At 52.8% G+C, this 25,455-nt stretch overlaps 1 protein-coding gene and 1 long non-coding RNA gene across 4 annotated transcripts in view; one reads left to right on the top strand and one right to left on the bottom strand.

Annotated features, from left to right (window-relative positions):
• MND1 (meiotic nuclear divisions 1) overlaps window positions 1–9,947 on the bottom strand; it is a 35,073-nt gene extending 25,126 nt beyond the window's left edge. Inside the window, exons 1-4 of the mRNA XM_069978711.1 lie at window positions 9,753–9,947; window positions 1,849–1,914; window positions 920–977; window positions 638–786 (exon numbers count right to left, since the gene is read on the bottom strand). Coding sequence (XP_069834812.1) covers window positions 638–786; window positions 920–977; window positions 1,849–1,914; window positions 9,753–9,755 — 276 coding nt within the window. The 5' untranslated portion in view covers window positions 9,756–9,947. The remainder of the gene's footprint in view (window positions 1–637; window positions 787–919; window positions 978–1,848; window positions 1,915–9,752) is intronic.
• LOC138797910 (uncharacterized) overlaps window positions 9,693–25,455 on the top strand; it is a 34,233-nt gene continuing 18,470 nt past the window's right edge. The window contains exon 1 of one of the 3 annotated variants that reach the window (XR_011364013.1): window positions 9,693–9,933. This is a non-coding gene — a long non-coding RNA (uncharacterized lncRNA). Of the gene's footprint in view, window positions 10,017–25,455 lie in introns of all 3 variants that reach the window. The other 2 variants (XR_011364014.1, XR_011364015.1) reach the window with 2 other exon arrangements.

The raw sequence follows: 25,455 nt of genomic DNA, 5'->3' as shown, positions 1-25,455 counted from the left end.
TGATTATAAAGGAGAACTTGTATAAAGAGATTTAAAGTGACCCTGTCCCCCCTTTTTGGATTCTGACTCCTACACAGGTGTAAAGGGTAAATTTAGCAGTTTTCATACCTTATTTTATATCATACGTCATGGTGCTTGTTCAAGTAAAAAGTCATCTTTTACATCTACAGATTGTGCTAAGTGGGCAGGGCTTCACGACAACAGCGCCACTTAGTCCCGCCCACAGCACCACTGTTGTCCCTTCCATAACGTCATAGGCATATAGGCCCCACCCCCTCGCCGACCATTGCAACAAGCTTGGCTAAAGGTGTATGCCCCACCCCCTGTAGGTCGGTCCATACCAATGGGCGTCGAGGGGCAGGGCCTGTGTGCCAATTACGTCACTGAGGGGGTGGGGTCAACGTGATGCTGTGGGTGGGGCAAAGTGGCGTTGTTGCCATGAAGCCCCACCCACCTAGCACAATCTGCAGATGATTTAAAAAAAATCACTTTTTACTTGAACACACACCATGATGTATGATATAAAATAAAGTATGAAAACTGCAAAATTTGCCCTTTACACCTGAGTAGGGGTCAGAATCCAAAAAGGGGGGGGGGGGGCAGTGTCACTTTAATGTGGGAAGGGATGCAGAAGTACCTGGCTTTCTAAAGTCTCCAGTTTTCGTTTCCGAACATGAAGAGCCTTGCTGGGAAAGGCCCAAAAATAATTGGACGTTCCGATGCGCTCTGAATCCACCATTCCATCGTCCACCAGGCTCTGCAGGACGTCCTTCACCGACATGGAAGCTAGCACAAATGATTCCTCTATTAGCAACAGACGTATAGCACATAAAGCACGGACGTGTATTTATTTATATTCTCATTCATATTATTAAGAAATGGTCTGAAACCGTCAAAAGACAGCTGGACGTTCACTTACTTATTCCCTTCTGTTTTGGGGCAATTTTCTCCAGGTCCTTCAGCTGGAATACGTCTCTCTATCAGGATAAACACAATGAACAGCACCCTTAGCGTACAGCCACAAATACAGTGGAAATGCTGCAGATTTTCTGCAGCGCAGAGATCAACAGTGGAAAATCCGCACCAAACAATCTGATGCAGAATATACAATTAAAATAAATCAGTAGGAGGAGAATTCATCACTGTCAGTAATAGCACAATAACACTGAGAAGAAGGGCCTATGTGTTACCTTCCTCCTCGGCACAGGTCCCATGCTGTTAGTCAGGGTAAACCCCACTCTGGAGAACCCTTAGGAACAGTGCTCCGGAGGGGAGTTTATCCTAACTAACAGGACGGGCTGGTGCCGAGGAGGAAAGTAACACACACATACCCTCCTCCTCAGCATCCCCGACGCTATAAGGGGCTATCAGAGATTGGTCTAACCTGCTGATAGTTCCCCTTTAAGAAGGTGCAAAAGTGTGAGCAAATAAGTGATATCTCAGTCATTGATCTCCTCTAATGCAGTGACACATTGTGCTTTATATATCCAGCAAAATAGGCAAAACTGCTGATTTTCATGTCCACATTGAAGTCAATGGGAAAATCTATAAAAACATAAACTGACCTGCTGAGAACATAAAATAATCTCTGCAGTTTTTTTTCTGCAGCTCATGGTGGAGATTTCTTCAGAATATTGTCACATTGCGTTTACAGCTCAAAAACCGGGCATAAAAAAAGAGAGTTCCACTGACCTCAATCCTAAATTGTCCGTTTGTACATACAGTCATTTTCCAGTATTAACTTAAAAATTACAATTTTCATACAAGAACAGCTGAAAAAAGTAAAAAAAAACAAACAAACTATGAACATGGCCTGAAAGTTCTTACAGAGACTACGGAAACACTTACAGTTTCAAAAAATATTTCCATCATCTTAGTTCTCTTCTCATCCACACTGAGCCCTCTTTTCTTAGACTGGAAGAAAAACGTAGGTATTATTAGCAGAAACGTCACACGATGTATACTGATCTATACCATGATGTACCAGACCACCATAAGGGCCTTTACACAGGCAGATTATTGGCCGGGAGTTCTGCAAGGAACGCCCATCTGTCTGATGATCAGCCAGTGTAAAAGTGACAGTGATCAGCCGAGGACGGACAAAACCGAGCCTGATTGTGGCCGCCCAGGGCCGAGTAATCTGTCTAAAAGGACAGGTCAGGTAAATGTGATTACGGAGCTGCCAGAGGACCGCACTTCTTCTCCCGGCCCATTGGCCCGGCAAGTCCATTTGTAAGCTTAAAGGAGAAGTCCGGCAAAAATTTGTATTAAAGTATTGTATTGCCCCAGTGATACAGATCCCCAATATACACTTATTATGGGAAATGCTTATAAAGTGCTTTTTTCCCTGCACTTACTACTGCATCAAGGCTTCACTTCCTGGATAACATGGTGATGTCACTTCCTGGATAACACGGTGATGTCACTTCCTGGATAACATAGTGATGTCACTTCCTGGATAACAGTGATGTCCCTTCCTGGATAACATAGTGATGTCACTTCCTGGATAACACGGTGATGTCACTTCCTGGATAACATAGTGATGTCACTTCCTGGATAACACAGCGACGTCCCTTCCTGGATAACATGGTGATGTCCCTTCCCGGATAACACGGTGATGTCACTTCCTGGATAACACGGTGATGTCACTTCCTGGATAACATAGTGATGTCACTTCCTGGATAACACGGTGATGTCACTTCCTGGATAACACGGTGATGTCACTTCCTGGATAACATAGTGATGTCACTTCCTGGATAACAGTGATGTCCCTTCCTGGATAACATAGTGATGTCACTTCCTGGATAACACAGCGACGTCCCTTCCTGGATAACACGGCGACGTCCCTTCCTGGATAACATGGTGAGGTCACTTCCTGGATAACATAGTGATGTCACTTCCTGGATAACAGTGATGTCCCTTCCTGGATAACATGGAGATGTCACTTCCTGGATAACAAATTTTGCCGGACTTCTCCTTTAAGGCACTTTCACAAATACCAGGTTTGCTGCAGATTTCAGCAACTGTAATTGTCGCAGATCACTTTGCACAAAGGCGACACCAGAAGGTAGCTGGTACCGCTATACAACCATAGCAGCTCCCTGCGGAATGACCTCCTCAAAGGTCACAGAACACGCTCAGTAATGTTTGACATTTATTTCAAGGGGACAGGCTATGTCTATTGTCATCTATGTCCATGAGTCTTGCTGTAAAGCATGTCACTAAATGTCCAAAAAAATAAAAAAACAGGCATAATAGCAACACCTAGAAAAATGTACAACACATAAAATAATAAAAAAAACTGAATAAAAACAAATTAGTAAAAGAGGACATGTTTGGCTATGTTTCCACAACGTTTTTTCCGGTGTTTGGCCGTTGGTCAGTGCAGTGACGGCTGTTGGGCCGTTATTCTAGGTCAGGTGGACTGATCGCCCTTTGTCTTTAATTGAAAAGTCCATTAAATTTAATCGTAAAAACAGCTAAAGGACGGTGAGAAAAAAAAAACAGTGCGTAACCAATTAACAAATAACGTCCGCTGTTTGCAAAAGACGTCAAAAAATAATTGTCATGATCATTACTCTGACGTAGGCGCAGATAACGTCTGTTATTTTATACACTGTGCGCACTGGAAGTGGGGAAGGAGACAGATAAGGGTCAAAGAGGTGCGAGTGTGACCCTGCTCCGACCCCGCCTGCACTCTGCACTGATGGACAACTTTACCATTGACTTCCATAGGCCACATTATTAGTGTCACATAGAGATCTATCACAGAGAGGTCATAGAGACATCATAGAGATCTATCACAGAGACATGTCATAGATACATCATAGAGATCTATCACAGAGACATGTCATAGAGACATCATAGAGATCTATCACAGAGACATGTCATAGAGACATCATAGAGATCTATCACAGAGAGGTCATAGAGACATCATAGAGATCTATCACAGAGAGGTCATAGAGACATCATAGAGATCTATCACAGAGACATGTCATAGAGACATCATAGAGATCTATCACAGAGACATGTAGACCTGCACCAATTGGGAGAAGGAGCGGTGACAAGCAGCACAGTCTCCCAGCTCAGTCACACGAGGTGTTGGATGAAAGTCTACGAGGCGTCTCCTCACACAGACACTTGTTCTCACAATCACTACGGGAATGATCACTCCAATCAGGACCGATTAAGAATTTTGACATGTGTCTATGACGTCTCTATGACGTGTCTCTCTGACATGTGTCTATGATGTCTCTATGACGTCTCTCTATGACGTCTCTCTGACGTGTCTCTCTATGATGTCTCTATGACATGTGTCTATGATGTCTCTATGATGTCTCTCTGACATGTGTCCATGATGTCTCTATGACGTCTCTCTATGATGTCTCTCTGACGTGTCTCTATGACATGTGTCCATGATGTCTCTATGATGTCTCTCTATGACGTCTCTCTAACGTGTCTCTCTATGATGTCTCTCTGACATGTGTCCATGATGTCTCTATGACGTCTCTCTATGATGTCTCTCTGACGTGTCTCTATGACATGTGTCCATGATGTCTCTATGATGTCTCTCTATGACGTCTCTCTAACGTGTCTCTCTATGATGTCTCTATGACGTCTCTCTATGACACGTGTCTGTGATGTCTCTATGACGTCTCTCTGACGTGTCTCTATGACATGTGTCCATGATGTCTCTATGACGTCTCTCTATGATGTCTCTCTGACGTGTCTCTATGACATGTGTCCATGATGTCTCTATGATGTCTCTCTATGACGTCTCTCATGTGTCTCTCTATGATGTCTCTATGACGTCTCTCTATGACACGTGTCTGTGATGTCTCTATGACGTCTCTCTGACGTGTCTCTATGACATGTGTCCATGATGTTTCTATGACGTCTCTCTATGATGTCTCTCTGACATGTGTCCATGATGTCTCTATGACGTCTCTCTATGATGTCTCTCTGACATGTGTCCATGATGTCTCTATGACGTCTCTCTATGATGTCTCTCTGACATGTGTCCATGATGTCTCTATGACGTCTCTCTATGATGTCTCTCTGACATGTGTCCATGATGTCTCTCTGACGTGTCTCTATAATGTCTCTATGACGTCTCTCTATGATGTCTCTCTGACGTGTCTCTATAATGTCTCTCTGACGTCTGACATGTCAAAAGGTTTTTTTTTTATAAGGTCAGTGACGCTTTCACGTGGAAGACCAGCAATTTTTGTTGTAAGGGGGCATTAGGCTGGCACTGCTGTGAGGTACATTAGGCTGCCACTGCTCTGGGGGGCATTAGGCTGTCACTGCTCTGGGGGGCATTAGGCTGTCACTGCTCTGGGGGCATTAGGCTGTCACTGCTCTGGGGTGCATTAGGCTGGCACTGCTGTGAGGTACATTAGGCTGCCACTGCTCTGGGGGGCATTAGGCTGTCACTGCTCTGGGGGGCAATAGGCTGGCACTGCTCTGGGGGGCAATAGGCTGGCACTGCTCTGGGGGGCAATAGGCTGACACTGCTCTGGGGGGCAATAGGCTGACACTGCTCTGGGGGGCAATAGGCTGACACTGCTCTGGGGGGCATTAGGCTGGCACTGCTCTGGGGGACATTAGGCTGGCACTGCTCTGGGGCACATTAGGCTGGCACTGCTCTGGGGCGCATTAGGCTGTCACTGCTCTGGGGGGCATTAGGCTGTCACTGCTCTGGGGGGCATTAGGCTGTCACTGCTCTGGGGTACATTAGGCTGGCACTGCTCTGGGGGGCATTAGGCTGGCACTGCTGGGGGGCATTAGGCTGGCACTGCTCGGGGGGCATTAGACTGGCACTGCTCGGGGGGCATTAGACTAGCACTGCTCTGGGGGCATTAGACTGGCACTGCTCTGGGGGCATTAAGCTGACACTGCTGTGAGGTACATTAGGCTGGCACTGCTCTGGGGGCATTAGGCTGGCACTGCTCTGGGGGGCATTAGGCTGGCACTGCTGGGGGGGCATTAGACTGGCACTGCTCGGGGGGCATTAGACTGGCACTGCTCTGGGGGCATTAGACTGGCACTGCTCTGGGGGCATTAAGCTGACACTGCTGTGAGGTACATTAGGCTGGCACTGCTCTGGGGTGCATTAGGCTGGCACTGCTCTGGGGGCATTAGGCTGGCACTGCTCTGGGGTACATTAGACTGGCACTGCTCTGGGGGGCATTAGGCTGGCACTGCTGTGAGGTACATTAGGCTGGCACTGTTATAAGGTACATTAGGCTGGCACTGCTCTGGGGGGCATTAGGCTGGCACTGTTATAAGGTACAGTAGGCTGGCACTGCTGTGAGGTACATTAGGCTGGCACTGCTGTGAGGTACATTAGGCTGGCACTGCTCTGGGGTACATTAAACTGGCACTGCTCTGGGGGCATTAGGCTGGTACTGCTGTGTGGTACATTAAACTGGCACTGCTCTGGGGGCATTAGGTCGGCACTGCTCTGGGGGGCAATAGGCTGGCACTTCTGTGAGGTACATTAGGCTGGCACTGCTGTGAGGTACGTTAGGCTGGCGCTGCTCTGGGGTACATTAGACTGGCACTGCTCTGGGGGCATTAGGCTGGCACTGCTCTGGGGGGCATTAGGCTGGCACTTCTGTTAGGTACATTAGGCTGGCACTGCTGTGAGGTACATTAGGCTGGCACTGCTCTGGGGGGCATTACGTTGGCACTGCTGTGAGGTACATTAGGCTGGCACTGCTCTGGTGGGAATTAGGCTGGCACTGTTATAAGGTACATTAAGCTGGAACTGCTCTGGGGGGCATTACGCTGGCACTGCTGTGTGGTACATTAGGCTGGCACTGTTCTGGGGTGCATTAGGCTGGCACTGCTCTGGGGGGCATTAGGCTGCCACTGCTCTGGGGGGCATTAGGCTGCCACTGCTCTGGGGGGCATTAGGCTGCCACTGCTCTGGGGGGCATTAGGCTGCCACTGCTCTGGGGGGCATTAGGATATCACTGCTCTGGGGGACATTAGGCTGGCACTGCTCTGGGGTGCATTAGGCTGGCACTGCTGTGCGGTACATTAGGCTGGCACTGCTCTGTGGGACATTAGGCTGGCACTGCTCTGGGGGGCATTAGGCTGGCACTGCTGTGCGGCACATTAGGCTGGCACTGCTCTGTGGGGCATTAAGCTGAAACTGCTGAGAGGTACGTTAGGCTGGCACTGCTCTGGGGGCATTAGGCTGGCACTGCTCTGGGGGGGATTAGGCTGACACTGCTGTGAGGTACATTAGATTGGCACTGCTCTTGGGTACATTAGGCTGGCACTGCTCTGGGGGGCATTAGGCTGGCACTGCTGTGAGGTACATTAGACTGGCACTGCTCTGGGGGGCATTAGGCTGGCACTGCTCTGGGGGGCATTAGGCTGGCACTGCTTCTGGGGAGCATTAGGCTGGCACTGCTTCTGGGGGGCATTAGGCTGTCACTGCTCTGGGGGGCATTAGGCTGTCACTGCTCTGGGGGGCATTAGGCTGTCACTGCTCTGGGGGACATTAGGCTGGCACTGCTCTGGGGGACATTAGGCTGGCACTGCTCTGGGGGGCATTAGGCTGGCACTGCTCTGGGGGGCATTAGGCTGGCACTGCTGTGCGGTACAATAGGCTGGCACTGCTCTGGGGGGCATTAGGCTGGCACTGCTCTGGGGGCATTAGGCTGGCACTGCTCTGGGGGCATTAGGCTGGCACTGCTCGGGGGGCATTAGGCTGGCACTGCTGTGAGGTACATTAGGCTGGCAGTGCTCTGGGGTGCATTAGGCTGGCACTGCTCTGGGGGGCATTAGGCTGGCACTTCTGTGAGGTACATTAGGCTGGCACTGCTGTGAGGTACAATAGGCTGGCACTGCTCTGGGGGGCATTAGGCTGGCAGTTCTGTGCGGTACAATAGGCTGGCACTGCTGTGGGGGGCATTAGGCTGGCACTGCTCTGGGGGGCATTAGGCTGGCACTGCTCTGGGGTACATTAAGCTGGCACTGCTCTAAGGGGCAATAGGCTGGCACTGCTCTGGGGGGCAATAGGCTGGCACTGCTCTGGGGGCAATAGGCTGGCACTGTTGTGAGGTACATTACGCTGGCACTGCTCTGGGGGGCATTAGGCTGCCACTGCTCTGGGGGGCATTAGGCTGCCACTGCTCTGGGGGGCATTAGGCTGCCACTGCTCTGGGGGGCATTAGGCTGCCACTGCTCTGGGGGGCATTAGGCTGCCACTGGTCTGGGGTACATTAGGCTGGCACTGGTCTGGGGGGCATTAGACTGGCACTGTTATGAGGTACATTAGGCTGCCACTGTTATGAGGTACATTAGACTGGCACTGCTCTGGGGTACATTAGGCTGGCACTGCTCTGGGGGGCAATAGGCTGGCACTGCTCTGGGGGGCATTAGGCTGGTACTGCTCTGGGGGGCATTAGGCTGCCACTGCTCTGGGGGGCAATAGGCTGGCACTGCTCTGGGGGGCATTAGGCTGCCACTGCTCTGGGGGGCATTAGGCTGCCACTGCTCTGGGGGGCAATAGGCTGGCACTGCTCTGGGGGGCATTAGGCTGCCACTGCTCTGGGGGGCAATAGGCTGGCACTGCTCTGGGGGGCATTAGGCTGGTACTGCTCTGGGGTACATTAGGCTGGCACTGCTGGGGGGGCATTAGGCTGGCACTGCTCTGGGGGGCAATAGGCTGGCACTGCTCTGGGGGGCAATAGGCTGGCACTGCTCTAAGGGGCATTAGGCTGGTACTGCTCTGGGGTACATTAGGCTGGCACTGCTGGGGGGGGGCATTAGGCTGGCACTGTTCTGGGGTACATTAGGCTGGCACTGCTCTGGGGGGCATTAGACTGGCACTGTTTTGAGGTACATTAGACTGGCACTGTTATGAGGTACATTAGACTGGCACTGCTCTGGGGGGCATTAGACTGGCACTGTTTTGAGGTACATTAGACTGGCACTGCTCTGGGGGACATTAGACTGGCACTGCTCTGGGGGACATTAGGCTGGCACTGCTCTGGGGGACATTAGGCTGGCACTGTTATGAGGTACATTAGGCTGGCACTGCTCTGGGGGACATTAGGCTGACACTGCTCTGGGGGACATTAGGCTGGCACTGTTTTGAGGTACATTAGACTGGCACTGCTCTGCGGGGCATTAGGCTGGCACTGCTCTGGGGGCATTAGGCTGGCACTGTTATGAGGTACATTAGACTGGCACTGCTATGGGGGGCATTAGGCTGGCACTGTTATGAGGTACATTAGACTGGCACTGCTATGGGGGGCATTAGGCTGGCACTGTTATGAGGTACATTAGACTGGCACTGCTCTGGGGGGCATTAGGCTGGCACTGTTATGGGGTACATTAGGCTGGCACTGCTCTGGGGGGCATTAGGCTGGCACTGTTATGAGGTACATTAGACTGGCACTGCTCTGGGGGGCATTAGGCTGGCACTGTCATGAGGTACATTAGGCTGGCACTGTTATGAGGTACATTAGACTGGCACTGCTCTGGGGGGCATTAGGCTGGCACTGCTCTGGGGGGCATTAGGCTGGCAGTGGCATAGTTTGATATGGGAGTACTGAAGCTGGCACTCTCATAGGTTGCTATGGGAACAGGTCTATCCGCCTAGCCCATAGCAACCAGTTATCACGATCTAATGGTAAATGAAAGCACCGCCCACTGTTTCCTCACGAGCTGCCAGCTGAATAAGCGCGGGAAAGACTGCCCCTGGTGGTGGAGCCGCTTATTACACTCACCATGCTGCCGCGCACACCGAATGGCCGGAAAGATACCGAACAGTCTTCCTGTAACAACTTTATTAGCGGAGCGGCGGCGGCAGTCACGGAACACAGAGCAGCCGCCACTACACTACATACACCCGTATTCTGCTGGTCCAGCGCTCATTACACAGCTGATGGCGTCACCGTCACATGACAGGTACCACGTGACGCCGCCTCGGAGTATATGAAGGGTGAGCGGGAGATTCCATTGTGAGGGAAACCAGGAGGAAGTGTATAAAGGTGGGACGGGGACCGGAACCGCCGGCTGTGGCAGAACTACAACTCCCAGCATGCCTGCACAGCCACAGCTTCATCTTCTCGGACATGATAGGAGTTGTAGTTGTGTAACACCGTACTGCTGCAGCATATTCCTCCTGTCATGTACCTCACGGCTCTATCCACCATACTGCTGCAGCATATTACTCCTGTCATGTACCTCACTGCTATATCCACCATACTGCTGCAGCATATCCCTCCTGTCATGTACCTCACGGCTGTATCCACCATACTGCTGCAGCATATCCCTCCTGTCATGTACCTCACGGCTGTATCCACCATACAGCTGCAGCATATTACTCCTGTCATGTACCTCACGGCTCTATCCACCATACTGCTGCAGCATATCCCTCCTGTCATGTACCTCACGGCTGTATCCACCATACTGCTGCAGCATATCCCTCCTGTCATGTACCTCACGGCTGTATCCACCATACAGCTGCAGCATATTACTCCTGTCATGTACCTCACGGCTCTATCCACCATACTGCTGCAGCATATCCCTCCTGTCATGTACCTCACGGCTGTATCCACCATACAGCTGCAGCATATTACTCCTGTCATGTACCTCACGGCTCTATCCACCATACTGCTGCAGCATATCCCTCCTAAGTACCTCACGGCTCTATCCACCATACTGCTGCAGCATATCCCTCCTGTCATGTACCTCACGGCTGTATCCACCATACAGCTGCAGCATATTACTCCTGTCATGTACCTCACGGCTGTATTCACCATACAGCTGCAGCATATCCCTCCTAAGTACTTCACGGCTCTATCCACCATACTGCTGCAGCATATCCCTCCTAAGTACCTCACGGCTCTATCCACCATACTGCTGCAGCATATCCCTCCTGTCCAAGTACCTCACGGCTCTATCCACCATACTGCTGCAGCATATCCCTCCTGTCCAAGTACCTCACGGCTCTATCCACCATACTTCTGCAGCATATCCCTCCTAAGTACCTCACAGCTCTATCCACCATACTGCTGCAGCATATCCCTCCTGTCATGTACCTTATAGCTCTATCCACCATACTGCTGCAGCATATTCCTCCTGTCCAAGTACCTCACGGCTCTATCCACCATACTGCTGCAGCATATCCCTCCTGTCAGAGTACCTCACGGCTCTATCCACCATACTGCTGCAGCATATCCCTCCTGTCATGTACCTCAGGGCTCTATCCACCATACTGCTGCAGCATATCCCTCCTGTCATGTACCTCACGGCTCTATCCACCATACTGCTGCAGCATATCCCTCCTAAGTAACGTACGGCTCTATCCACCATACTGCTGCAGCATATCCCTCCTAAGTACCTCACAGCTCTATCCACCATACTGCTGCAGCATATCCCTCCTGTCCAAGTACCTCACGGCTCTATCCACCATACTGCTGCAGCATATCCCTCCTAAGTACTTCACGGCTCTATCCACCATACTGCTACAGCATATCCCTCCTAAGTACCTCACGGCTCTATCCACCATAGTGCTGTAGCATATCCCTCCTAAGTACCTCACGGCTCTATCCACCATACAGCTGCAGCATATCCCTCCTGTGCAAGTACCTCACAGCTCTATCCACCATACTGCTGCAGCATATCCCTCCTGTCATGTACCTCACAGCTCTATCCTCCATACTGCTGCAGCATATCCCTCCTGTCCAAGTACCTCACGGCTCTATCCACCATACTGCTGCAGCATATCCCTCCTGTCCAAGTACCTCACGGCTCTATCCATCATACTGCTGCAGCATATCCCTCCTAAGCACCTCACGGCTCTATCCACCATACTGCTGCAGCATATCCCTCCTGTCATGTACCTCACGGCTCTATCCACCATACTGCTTCAGCATAGCCCTCCTAAGTACCTCACAGCTCTATCCACCATTCTTCTGCAGCATATTCCTCCTAAGTACCTCACGGCTCTATCCACCATACTGCTGCAGCATATTCCTCCTGTCCAAGTACCTCACAGCTCTATCCACCATACTGCTGCAGCATATCCCTCCTAAGTACCTCACGGCTCTATCCACCATACTGCTACAGCATATCCCTCCTGTCCAAGTACCTCACGGCTCTATCCACCATACTGCTGCAGAATATTCCTCCTCAGTACCTCACGGCTCTATCCACCATACTGCTGCAGCATATCCCTCCTAAGTACCTCACGGCTCTATCCACCATACTGCTGCAGCATATCCCTCCTGTCATGTACCTCACGGCTCTATCCACCATACTGCTGCAGCATATCCCTCCTTTCCAAGTACCTCAGGGCTCTATCCACCATACTGCTGCAGCATATCCTTCCTGTGATGTACCTCACGGCTCTATCCACCATACTGCTGCAGCATATCCCTCCTAAGCACCTCACGGCTCTATCCACCATACTGCTGCAGCATATCCCTCCTAAGTACCTCATAGCTCTATCCACCATACTGCTGCAGCATATCCCTCCTGTTCATGTACCTCACGGCTCAATCCACCATACTGCTGCAGTATATCCCTCCTAAGTACCTCACAGCTCTATCCACCATTCTTCTGCAGCATATTCCTCCTAAGTACCTCACGGCTCTATCCACCATACTGCTGCAGCATATTCCTCCTGTCCAAGTACCTCACGGCTCTATCCACCATACTGCTGCAGCATATCCCTCCTAAGTACCTCATGGCTCTATCCACCATACTGCTGCAGCATATCCCTCCTAAGTTCCTCATGGCTCTATCCACCATACTGCTGCAGCATATCCCTCCTAAGTACCTCACGGCTCTATCCACCATACTGCTGCAGCATATCCCTCCTAAGTACTTCAAGGCTCTATCCACCATACTGCTGCAGCATATCCCTCCTGTCCAAGTACATCACGGCTCTATCCACCATACTGCTGCAGCATATCCCTTCTTTCCAAGTACCTCACAGCTCTATCCACCATACTGCTGCAGCATTTCCCTCCTGTCATGTACCTCACGGCTCTATCCACCATACTGCTGCAGCATATCCCTCCTATCATGTACCTCACGGCTTTATCCACCATACTGCTGCAGCATATCCCTCCTAAGTACCTCACGGCTCTATCCACCATACTGCTGCAGCATATCCCTCCTAAGTACCTCACGGCTCTATCCACCATACTGCTGCAGCATATTCCTCCTGTCCAAGTACCTCACAGCTCTATCCACCATACTGCTGTAGCATATCCCTCCTAAGTACCTCACGGCTCTATCCACCATACTGCTGCAGCATATTCCTCCTAAGTACATCACTGCTCTATCCACCATACTGCTGTAGCATATCCCTCCTGTCCAAGTACCTCACGGCTCTATCCACCATACTGCTGCAGCATATCCCTCCTCTCAAAGTACCTCACAGCTCCATCCACCATACTTCTGCAGCATATCCCTCATGTGCAGAAGACAGAAACCATGCTGGGAGCTATCAGCGCCCTGTAACTCATCACTGTCATGGCGGCCATTGTAACAGTACATGACATTGGTGTAAACATAGCCGGAACTCAAAAATGCTCCTAGAATCTCCAAATGCAGCATGTTCCTATGTGACATCAGACTCCTGGGGGTCCACCATCACTGGAGATGTCTATGGCGAAATCCATTGTGTACTGGGCTCAGCGGTATATGACATATATATCATATATACACATACGCTGCTGAAAAACATGCAGGGACCACTCAGATGACCCCTCCTATATATATATATATAAATATATATATATATATATATATATATATATATATATATATACATATATCCCTCCTAGATGTGATTAAATTAAATAGTCTCATTGAATATCCCCTCCAGGCCGATCCAACTTTGCTGTAATGTAATGGCTGTATGACCTCCCTACAAGGCCCGGGCATGCTCCTGATCAGGTGTATGACCTCCCTACAAGGCCCTGGCATGCTCCTGATGAGGTGGCTTTATGACCTCCCTACAAGGCCCGGGCATGCTCCTGATGAGGTGTATGACCTCCCTACAAGGCCCTGGCATGCTCCTGATGAGGTGGCTGTATGACCTCCCTACAATGCACTGGGCATGCTCCTGATAAGGTGTCTGTATTACCTCCCTACAAGGCCCGGGCATGCTCCTGATGAGGTGTATGACCTCCCTACAAGGCCCGGGCATGCTCCTGATGAGGTGTCTGTATGACTTCCCTACAAGGCCCGAGCATGCTCCTGATGAGGTGTCTGTATGACCTCCCTACAAGGCCCGGGCATGCTCCTGATGAGGTGTATGACCTCCCTACAAGGCCCGGGCATGCTCCTGATGAGGTGGCTGTATGACCTCCCTACAAGGCCCGGGCATGCTCCTGATGAGGTGTATGACCTCCCTACAAGGCCCTGGCATGCTCCTGATGAGGTGGCTTTATGACCTCCCTACAAGGCCCAGGAATGCTCCTGAGGAGGTGTATGACCTCCCTACAAGGCCCTGGCATGCTCCTGATGAGGTGGCTGTATGACCTCCCTACAAGGCCCGGGCATGCTCCTGATGAGGTGTCTGTATGACCTCCCTACAATGCACTGGGCATGCTCCTGATAAGGTGTCTGTATGACCTCCCTACAAGGCCCGGGCATACTCCTGATGAGGTGTATGACCTCCCTACAAGACCCGGGCATGCTCCTGATGAGGTGTCTGTATGACCTCCCTACAAGGCTCAGGCATGCTCCTGATGAGGTGTCTGTATGACTTCCCTACAAGGCCCGAGCATGCTCCTGATGAGGTGTCTGTATAACCTCCCTACAAGGCCCAGGCATGCTCCTGATGAGGTATATGACCTCCCTACAAGGCCCGGGCATGCTCCTGATGAGGTGGCTGTATGACCTCCCTACAAGGCTCGGGCATGCTCCTGATGAGGTGTATGACCTCCCTACAAGGCCCTGGCATGCTCCTGATGAGGTGGCTTTATGACCTCCCTACAAGGCCCGGACATGCTCCTGATGAGGTGTATGACCTCCCTACAAGGCCCAGGCATGCTCCTGATGAGGTGGCTGTATGACCTCCCTACAAGGCCCGGGCATGCTCCTGATGAGGTGTCTGTATGACCTCCCTACAAGGCCCGGGCATGCTCCTGATGAGGTGTCTGTGTGACCTCCCTACAAGGCCTGGGCATGCTCCTGATAAGGTGGCTGTGTGACCTCCCTACAAGGCCCGGGCATGCTCCTGATGAGGTGGCTGTATGACCTCCCTACAATGCACTGGGCATGCTCCTGATAAGGTGTCTGTATGACCTCCCTACAAGGCCCGGGCATGCTCCTGATGAGGTGTATGACCTCCCTACAAGGCCCGGGCATGCTCCTGATGAGGTGTATGACCTCCCTACAAGGCCCGGGCATGCTCCTGATGAGGTGGCTGTATGACCTCCCTACAAGGCCCGGGCATGCTCCTGATGAGGTGTCTGTATGACGTCCCTACAAGGCCCGGGCATGCTCCTGATGAGGTGGCTGTATGACCTCCCTACAAGGCCCGGGCATGCTCCTGATGAGGTGTTTGTATTACTTCCCTACAAGGCCCGGGCATGCTTCTGATGAGGTGTATGACCTCCCTACAAGGCCCGGGCATGCTCCTGATGAGGTGTATGACCTCCCTACAAGGCCCTGGCATGCTCCTGATGAGGTAGCTGTATGACCTTCCTACAAGGCCCAGGCATGCTTCGGATTGGGTGGCTGTATGACCTCCCTACAAGGCCCGGGCATGCTCCTGATGAGGTGTATGACCTCCCTACAAGGCCCGGGCATGCTCCTGCTGAGGTGGCTGTATGACCTCCCTACATGGCCCGGGCATTCTCCTGATGAGGTGTCTGTATGACCTCTGTACAAGGCCCGGGCATGCTCCTGATGAGGTGGCTGTATGACCTCCCTACAAGGCTCAGGCATGCTCCTGATGAGGTGTCTGTATGACTTCCCTACAAGGCCCGAGCATGCTCCTGATGAGGTGTCTGTATGACCTCCCTACAAGGCCCGGGGATGCTCCTGATGAGGTATATGACCTCCCTACAAGGCCCGGGCATGCTCCTGATGAGGTGGCTGTATGACCTCCCTACAAGGCCCGGGCATGCTCCTGATGAGGTGTATGACCTCCCTACAAGGCCCTGGCATGCTCCTGATGAGGTGGCTTTATGACCTCCCTACAAGGCCCGGGCATGCTCCTGATGAGGTGTATGACCTCCCTACAAGGCCCTGGCATGCTCCTGATGAGGTGGCTGTATGACCTCCCTACAAGGCCCGGGCATGCTCCTGATGAGGTGTATGACCTCCCTACAAGGCCCTGGCATGCTCCTGATGAGGTGGCTGTATGACCTCCCTACAAGGCCCGGGCATGCTCCTGATGAGGTGTATGACCTCCCTACAAGGCCCGGGCATGCTCCTGATGAGGTGTCTGTATGACCTCCCTACAAGGCTCAGGCATGCTCCTGATGAGGTGTCTGTATGACTTCCCTACAAGGCCCGAGCATGCTCCTGATGAGGTGTCTGTATAACCTCCCTACAAGGCCCAGGCATGCTCCTGATGAGGTATATGACCTCCCTACAAGGCCCGGGCATGCTCCTGATGAGGTGGCTTTATGACCTCCCTACAAGGCCCAGGCATGCTTCGGATTGGGTGGCTGTATGACCTCCCTACAAGGCCCGGGCATGCTCCTGATGAGGTGGCTGTATGACCTCCCTACAAGGCCCAGGCATGCTCTTGATGAGGTATATGACCTCCCTACAAGGCCCGGGCATGCTCCTGATGAGGTGGCTGTATGACCTCCCTACAAGGTCGGGCATGCTCCTGATGAGGTGTATGACCTCCCTACAAGGCCCTGGCATGCTCCTGATGAGGTGGCTTTATGACCTCCCTACAAGGCCCGAGCATGCTCCTGATGAGGTGTATAACCTCCCTACAAGGCCCTGGCATGCTCCTGATGAGGTGGCTGTATGACCTCCCTACAAGGCCCGGGCATGCTCCTGATGAGGTGGCTGTATGACCTCCCTACAATGCATTGGGCATGCTCCTGATAAGGTGTCTGTATGACCTCCCTACAAGGCCCGGGCATGCTCCCGATGAGGTGTATGACCTTCCTACAAGGCCCTGGCATGCTCCTGATGAGGTGGCTGTATGACCTCCCTACAAGGCCCGGGCATGCTCCTGATGAGGTGTCTGTATGACCTCCCTACAAGGCCCGGGCATGCTCATGATGAGGTGTCTGTGTGACCTCCCTACAAGGCCCGGGCATTCTCCTGATGAGGTGTATGACCTCCCTACAAGGCCCGGGCATGCTCCTGATGAGGTGTCTGTATGACCTCCCTACAAGGCCCGGGCATGCTCCTGACGAGGTGTATGACCTCCCTACAAGGCCCGGGCATGCTCCTGATGAGGTGTATGACCTCCCTACAAGGCCCGGGCATGCTCCTGATGAGGTGGCTGTATGACCTCCCTACAAGGCCCGGGCATGCTCCTGATGAGGTGGCTGTATGACCTCCCTACAAGGCCCGGGCATGCTCCTGATGAGGTGTCTGTATTACTTCCCTACAAGGCCCTGGCATGCTCCTGATGAGGTAGCTGTATGACCTCCCTACAAGGCCCGAGCATGCTTCGGATTGGGTGGCTGTATGACCTCCCTACAAGGCCCGGACATGCTCCTGATGAGGTGTATGACCTCCCTACAAGGCCCGGGCATGCTCCTGCTGAGGTGGCTGTATGACCTCCCTACATGGCCCGGGCATTCTCCTGATGAGGTGTCTGTATGACCTCTGTACAAGGCCCGGGCATGCTCCTGATGAGGTGGCTGTATGACCTCCCTACAAGGCTCAGGCATGCTCCTGATGAGGTGTCTGTATGACTTCCCTACAAGGCCCGAGCATGCTCCTGATGAGGTGTCTGTATGACCTGCCTACAAGGCCCAGGCATGCTCCTGATGAGGTATATGACCTCCCTACAAGGCCCGGGCATGCTCCTGATGAGGTGGCTGTATGACCTCCCTACAAGGCCCGGGCATGCTCCTGATGAGGTGGCTGTATGACCTCCCTACAAGGCCCGGGCATGCTCCTGATGAGGTGTATGACCTCCCTACAAGGCCCTGGCATGCTCCTGATGAGGTGGCTTTATGACCTCCCTACAAGGCCCGGGCATGCTCCTGATGAGGTGGCTGTATGACTTTCCTACAATGCACTGGGCATGCTCCTGATAAGGTGTCTGTATGACCTCCCTACAAGGCCCGGGCATGCTCCTGATGAGGTGTATGACCTCCCTACAAGGCCCGGGCATGCTCCTGATGAGGTGGCTTTATGACCTCCCTACAAGGCCCGGGCATGCTCCTGATGAGGTGTATGACCTCCCTACAAGGCCCTGGCATGCTCCTGAGGAGGTGGCTGTATGACCTCCCTACAAGGCCCGGGCATGCTCCTGATGAGGTGTCTGTATGACCTCCCTACAAGGCCCGGGCATGCTCCTGATGAGGTGTCTGTGTGACCTCCCTACAAGGCCTGGGCATGCTCCTGATAAGGTGGCTGTGTGACCTCCCTACAAGGCCCGGGCATGCTCCTGATGAGGTGTCTGTATGACCTCCCTACAAGGCCCGGGCATGCTCCTGATGAGGTGTATGACCTCCCTACAAGGCCTGGGCATGCTCCTGATGAGGTGTATGACCTCCCTACAAGGCCCGGGCATGCTCCTGATGAGGTGGCTGTATGACCTCCCTACACGGCCCGGGCATGCTCCTGATGAGGTGTCTGTATGACCTCCCTACAAGGCCCGGGCATGCTCCTGATGAGGTGGCTGTATGACCTCCCTACAAGGCCCGGGCATGCTCCTGATGAGGTGTCTGTATTACTTCCCTACAAGGCCCGGGCATGCTTCTGATGAGGTGTATGACCTCCCTACAAGGCCCGGGCATGCTCCTGATGAGGTGGCTGTATGACCTCCCTACAAGGCCCGGGCATGCTCCTGATGAGGTGTCTGTATGACCTCCCTACAAGGCCCGGGCATGCTCCTGATGAGGTGGCTGTATGACCTCCCTACAAGGCCCGAGCATGCTCCTGATGAGGTGTCTGTATTACTTCCCTACAAGGCCCGGGCATGCTTCTGATGAGGTGTATGACCTCCCTACAAGGCCCTGGCATGCTCCTGATGAGGTAGTTGTATGACCTCCCTACAAGGCCCGGGCATGCTTCGGATTGGGTGGCTGTATGACCTCCCTACAAGGCCCGGGCATGCTCCTGATGAGGTGTATGACCTCCCTACAAGGCCCGGGCATGCTCCTGCTGAGGTGGCTGTATGACCTCCCTACATGGCCCGGGCATTCTCCTGATGAGGTGTCTGTATGACCTCTGTACAAGGCCCGGGCATTCTCCTGATGAGGTGGCTGTATGACCTCCCTACAAGGCTCAGGCATGCTCCTGATGAGGTGTCTGTATGACTTCCCTACAAGGCCTGAGCATGCTCCTGATGAGGTGTCTGTATGACCTCCCTACAAGGCCCGGGCATGCTCCTGATGAGGTGGCTGTATGACCTCCCTACAAGGCCCGGGCATGCTCCTGATGAGGTGTATGACCTCCCTACAAGGCCCTGGCATGCTCCTGATGAGGTGGCTTTATGACCTCCCTACAAGGCCCGGGCATGCTCCTGATGAGGTGTATGACCTCCCTACAAGGCCCTGGCATGCTCCTGATGAGGTGGCTGTATGACCTCCCTACAAGGCCCGGGCATGCTCCTGATGAGGTGTCTGTATGACCTCCCTACAAGGCCCGGGCATGCTCCTGATGAGGTGTATGACCTCCCTACAAGGCCCGGGCATGCTCCTGATGAGGTGTATGACCTCCCTACAAGGCCCGGGCATGCTCCTGATGAGGTGTATGACCTCCCTACAAGGCCCGGGCATGCTCCTGATGAGGTGGCTGTATGACCTCCCTACAAGGCCCGGGCATGCTCCTGATGAGGTGTCTGTATGACCTCCCTACAAGGCCCGGGCATGCTCCTGATGAGGTGGCTGTATGACCTCCCTACAAGGCCCGGGCATGCTCCTGATGAGGTGTCTGTATTACTTCCCTACAAGGCCCGGGCATGCTTCTGATGAGGTGTATGACCTCCCTACAAGGCCCGGGCATGCTCCTGATGAGGTGTATGACCTCCCTACAAGGCCCGGGCATGCTCCTGATGAGGTAGCTGTATGACCTCCCTACAAGGCCCAGGCATGCTTCGGATTGGGTGGCTGTATGACCTCCCTACAAGGCCCGGGCATGCTCCTGATGAGGTGTATGACCTCCCTACAAGGCCCGGGCATGCTCCTGATGTGGTGTCTGTATGACCTCCCTACAAGGCCTGGGCATGCTCCTGATGAGGTGTCTGTATGACCTCCCTACAAGGCCCGGGCATGCTCCTGATGAGGTGTATGACCTCCCTACAAGGCCCAGGCATGCTCCTGATGACGTGTATGACCTCCCTACAAGGCCCGGGCATGCTCCTGATGAGGTGGCTGTATGACCTCCCTACAAGGCCCGGGCATGCTCCTGATGAGGTGTATGACCTCCCTACAAGGCCCGGGCATGCTCCTGATGAGGTGTATGACATTCCTACAAGGCCCGGGCATGCTCCTGATGAGGCAGCTGTCTGACCTCCCTACAAGGCCCGGGCATGCTCCTGATGAGGTGGCTGTATGACCTCCCTACAAGGCCCGGGCATGCTCCTGATGAGGTGTCTGTATGACCTCCCTACAAGGCCCGGGCATGCTCCTGATGAGGTGTCTGTGTGACCTCCCTACAAGGCCCGGGCATGCTCCTGATGAGGTGTATGACCTCCCTATAAGGCCCGGGCATGCTCCTGATGAGGTGGCTGTATGACCTCCCTACAAGGCCTGGGCATGCTCCTGATGAGGTGTATGACCTCCTTACAAGGCCTGGGCATGGTCCTGATGAGGTGTCTGTATGACCTCCCTACAAGGCCCGGGCATGCTCCTGATGAGGTGTCTGTATGACCTCCCTACAAGGCCCGGGCATGTTTCCGATGAGGTGGCTGTATGACCTCCCTACAAGGCCCGGGCATGCTCCTGATGAGGTGGCTGTATGACCTCCCTACAAGGCCCGAGCATGCTCCTCATGTGGTGTATGACCTCCCTACAAGGCCCGGGCATGCTCCTGATGAGGTGTCTGTATGACCTCCCTACAAGGCCCAGGCATGCTCCTGATGAGGTGTCTGACCTCCCTACAAGGCCCGGGCATGCTCCTGATGAGGTGTCTGTATGACCTCCCTACAATGCTCGGGCATGCTCCTGATGAGGTGTCTGTATGACCTCCCTACAAGGCCTTGGCATGCTCCTGATGAGGTGTCTGTATGACCTCCCTACAAGGCCCGGGTATGCTCCTGATGAGGTGTCTGTATGACCTCCCTACAAGGCCCGGGCATGCTCCTGATGAGGTGTCTGTATGACCTCCCTACAAGGCCCGGGCATGCTTCCGATGAGGTGTCTGTATGACCTCCCTACAAGGCCCGGGCATGCTCCTGATGAGGTGTCTGTATGACCTCCCTACAAGGCCCGGGCATGCTCCTGATGAGGTGTCTGTATGACCTCCCTACAAGGCCCGGGCATGCTTCCGATGAGGTGTCTGTATGACCTCCCTACAAGGCCCGGGCATGCTTCCGATGAGGTGTCTGTATGACCTCCCTACAAGGCCCGGGCATGCTCCTGATGAGGTGTCTGTATGACCTCCCTACAAGGCCCGGGCATGCTCCTGATGAGGTGGCTGTATGACCTCCCTACAAGGCCTGGGCATGCTCCTGATGAGGTGTATGACCTCCCTACAAGGCCCGGGCATGCTCCTGATGAGGTGGCTGTATGACCTCCCTACAAGGCCCAGGCATGCTCCTGATGAGGTGTATGACCTCCCTACAAGGCCCAGGCATGCCCCTGATGAGGTATATGACCTCCCTACAAGGCCCGGGCATGCTCCTGATGAGGTGTCTGTATGACCTCCCTACAAGACCCGGGTATGCTCCTGATGAGGTGTCTGTATGACCTCCCTACAAGGCCCGGGCATGCTCCTGATGAGGTGTCTGTATGACCTCCCTACAAGGCCCAGGCATGCTCCTGATGAGGTGGCTGTATGACCTCCCTACAAGGCCCGGGCATGCTCCTGATGAGGTGTATGACCTCCCTACAAGGCCCAGGCATGCCCCTGATGAGGTATATGACCTCCCTACAAGGCCCGGGCATGCTCCTGATGAGGTGTCTGTATGACCTCCCTACAAGGCCCGGGCATGCTCCTGATGAGGTGGCTATATGACCTCTCTACAAGGCCCGGGCATGCTCCTGATGAGGTGTCTGTATGACCTCCCTACAAGGCCCGGGCATGCTCCTGATGAGGTGTCTGTATGACCTCCCTACAAGGCCCGGGCATGCTCCTGATAAGGTGGCTGAGGTAGCGGTCCTGCTGCTGGGTTATGTCCCTCCTACGGCCTCCTCCACGTCTCCTGGTGTACTGGCCTGTCTCCTGGTAGCTCCTCCAGCCTCTGGACACTACCGCCTCCTCCATGTCTCCTGGTAGATACAAATGTGAACAGCACTCCATGGTGTGATGTCTGCAATAAGTGAGGAAACACAGGAGAGTATATTGGAGACTCTCACCTGATATTGGTGTGCAAATGCAAGGCACAACACTCAGTATTAGCATGTATTAGAACCGCAGCCACTCCCAGGAACCGAACAGGTTGCTACAAATCGCAAGTATTAAATGCTAAATGCAAGTATTTATTAAAAATACAATGCGTTTCGAAGTCATGCTGACTTCTTTCTGAAGAAGTGACACTTGAAAAAGCAGTCAGCACGACTTCGAAACGCGTTCTGTTTTTAATAAATACTTGCATTTTATACATCATTCTGCCTACCTGGACCTGCACCCATTGTTTTACCCAGGGTTTGGAGTGGTGGAATTGTCAATTTGTCTTCTGGTAGGGCCTCCAGCCTCTGGACACTACGCTGACAGACACAGCAAAGCTTTTTGTCACAGCTGACATTGATGTGCCATCCTGGAGGAGCTGCACTACCTGAGCCACTTGTGTGGGCTGTAGAGTGTTACCACGAGTGTGAAAGCACCAGCAACATTTAAAAGTGACCAATACATCAGCCAGAAAGCCTAGGTAGTGAGAAGTGGTGTGTGCTCCCCACCTGCAGAGCCCTCCATTATTGAGGGGGGTCTCGCTGACTGCAGGTGACAGTGAGTGTCAGTCAGTGCGGCTTCCTGAGTGGACAGTCTGATCTCACAGAATTCTCATTTACTTGGCGTTATATTGTGTTGTTCAAGTGTTCCCTTTATTTTTTGAGCAATGTATATACAGATGTAGCCAGGGTTAACTTGATACCTGACACAATTGTGTCAGGGAGCCATGTGAAGTCAATTAGAAAGTTGAGTTGAACACATTATTGTGATCAAGTTAAAGGGGTTCTCCAGTGCTACAAGAACACGGCCACTTTCTTTCAGAGACAACACGACTCTTGTCTCCAGTTTAGGTGCGGTTTGCAATTGAGCTCCATTCACTTCAATGTAACTGAGCAGCAAAACCCCACCCAAGCTGGAGACAAGAGTGGTGCTTTTTCTGGAAGAAAGTGGCTATGTTTTTGTAGCGCTGGATAACCCCTTTAACTCATACAACTCATGATATATATTTATATATATACATATATATATACACTCACCGGCCACTTTATTAGGTACACCTGTCCAACTGCACATTACCACTTAATTTCTAATCAGCCAATCACATGGCGGCAACTCAGTGCATTTAGGCATGTAGACATGGTCAAGACAATCTCCTGCAGTTCAAACCGAGCATCAGTTTGGGGAAGAAAGGTGATTTGGTGCCTTTGAACGTGGCATGGTTGTTGGTGCCAGAAGGGCTGGTCTGAGTATTTCAGAAACTGCTGATCTACTGGGATTTTCACGCACAACCATCTCTAGGGTTTACAGAGAATGGTCCGAAAAAGAAAAAACCATCCAGTGAGCGGCAGTTCTGTGGGCGGAAATGCCTTGTTGATGCCAGAGGTCAGAGGAGAATGGGCAGACTGGTTCCAGCTGATAGAAAGGCAACAGTGACTCAAATAGCCAACCGTTACAACCAAGGTAGGCCGAAGAGCATCTCTGAACGCACAGTACCTCCAACTCAGAGGCAGATGGGCTACAGCAGCAGAAGACCACACGTTACTACCATGGTGTACCTAATAAAGTGGCCGGTGAGTGTGTATATATATATATATATATATATATATATATATATATATATATATATATATACAGTCCTCCTAGTGTGCAAGCTCGTGTCCCCCCAGTCCTCCTAGCGTGTAAGCTCTTGTGTCAACCCCAGTCCTCCTAGTCTGTAAGCTCCTGTGTCCCCCCCAGTCCTCCTAGTGTGTAAGCTCCTGTGTCCCCCCAGTCCTCCTAGTGTGTAAGCTCTTGTGGCCCCTCAGTCCTCCTAGTGTGTAAGCTCTTGTGTCTCCCCAGTCCTCCTAGTGTGTAAGCTCTTGTGTCCCCCCTAGTCCTCTTAGTGCAGGCATGTCCAAACTTTTTTCGAAGAGTGCCAAATTTGATGAAGTGAACATGTGCGAGGGCCGACCATTTTACATGCTACATGCTATATGCTTTATAACACAGGCAGATAATAGCAAGCTGGATACCTGGGGGGGCCGTAAAAGTTCGGAACGCGGGCCGCAAATGGCCCTCCGGACGGACTTTGGACATGCCTGTCTTAGTGTGTAAGCTCATTTTCCCCCAGACCTTCTAGTGTGTAAGCTTGTGTGTCCCCAGTCCTCCTAGTGTGTAAGATCTTGAGTCCCCCCCAGTCCTCCTAGTGTGTAAGCTCTTGTGTCCCCCCAACCTCCTAGTGTGTAAGCTTGTGTCCCACAGTCCTCCTAGCGTGAAAGCTCTTGTGTTCCCCCAGTCCTCCTAGTGTGTAAGCTTTCATGTCACCCCCCAGTCCTCCTAGTGTGTAAGCTCTTGTGTCCCCCAGTCCTCCTAGTGTGTAAGCTCTTGTGTCCTCCCCAGTCCTCCTAGTGTGTAAGCTCTTGTGTTCCCCCAGTCCTCCTAGTGTGTAAGCTCTTGTGTCCTCCCCAGTCCTCCTAGTGTGTAAGCTCTTGTGTCCCCCCCAGTCCTCCTAGTGTGTAAGCTCTTGTGTTCCCCCAGTCCTCCTAGTGTGTAAGCTCTTGTGTTCCCCCAGTCCTCCTAGTGTGTAAGCTCCTGTGTCCCCCCAGTCCTCCTAGTGTGTAAGCTCTTGTTTCCCCCCCAGTCCTCCTAGTATGTAAGCTCGTGTCACCCCCAGTCCTCCTAGTATGGAAGCTCTTGTGTCCCCCCCCCCAATCCTCCTAGTGTGAAAGCTCTTGTGTCCCCCCCCAGTCCTCCTAGTGTGTAAGCTCTTGTGTCCCCCAGTCC

This window comes from Dendropsophus ebraccatus, chromosome 7 (assembly GCF_027789765.1).
Source record: "Dendropsophus ebraccatus isolate aDenEbr1 chromosome 7, aDenEbr1.pat, whole genome shotgun sequence".
Classification (NCBI taxonomy): Eukaryota; Metazoa; Chordata; class Amphibia; order Anura; family Hylidae; genus Dendropsophus; species Dendropsophus ebraccatus.
This window is presented reverse-complemented; position numbering and strand designations above follow the sequence as displayed.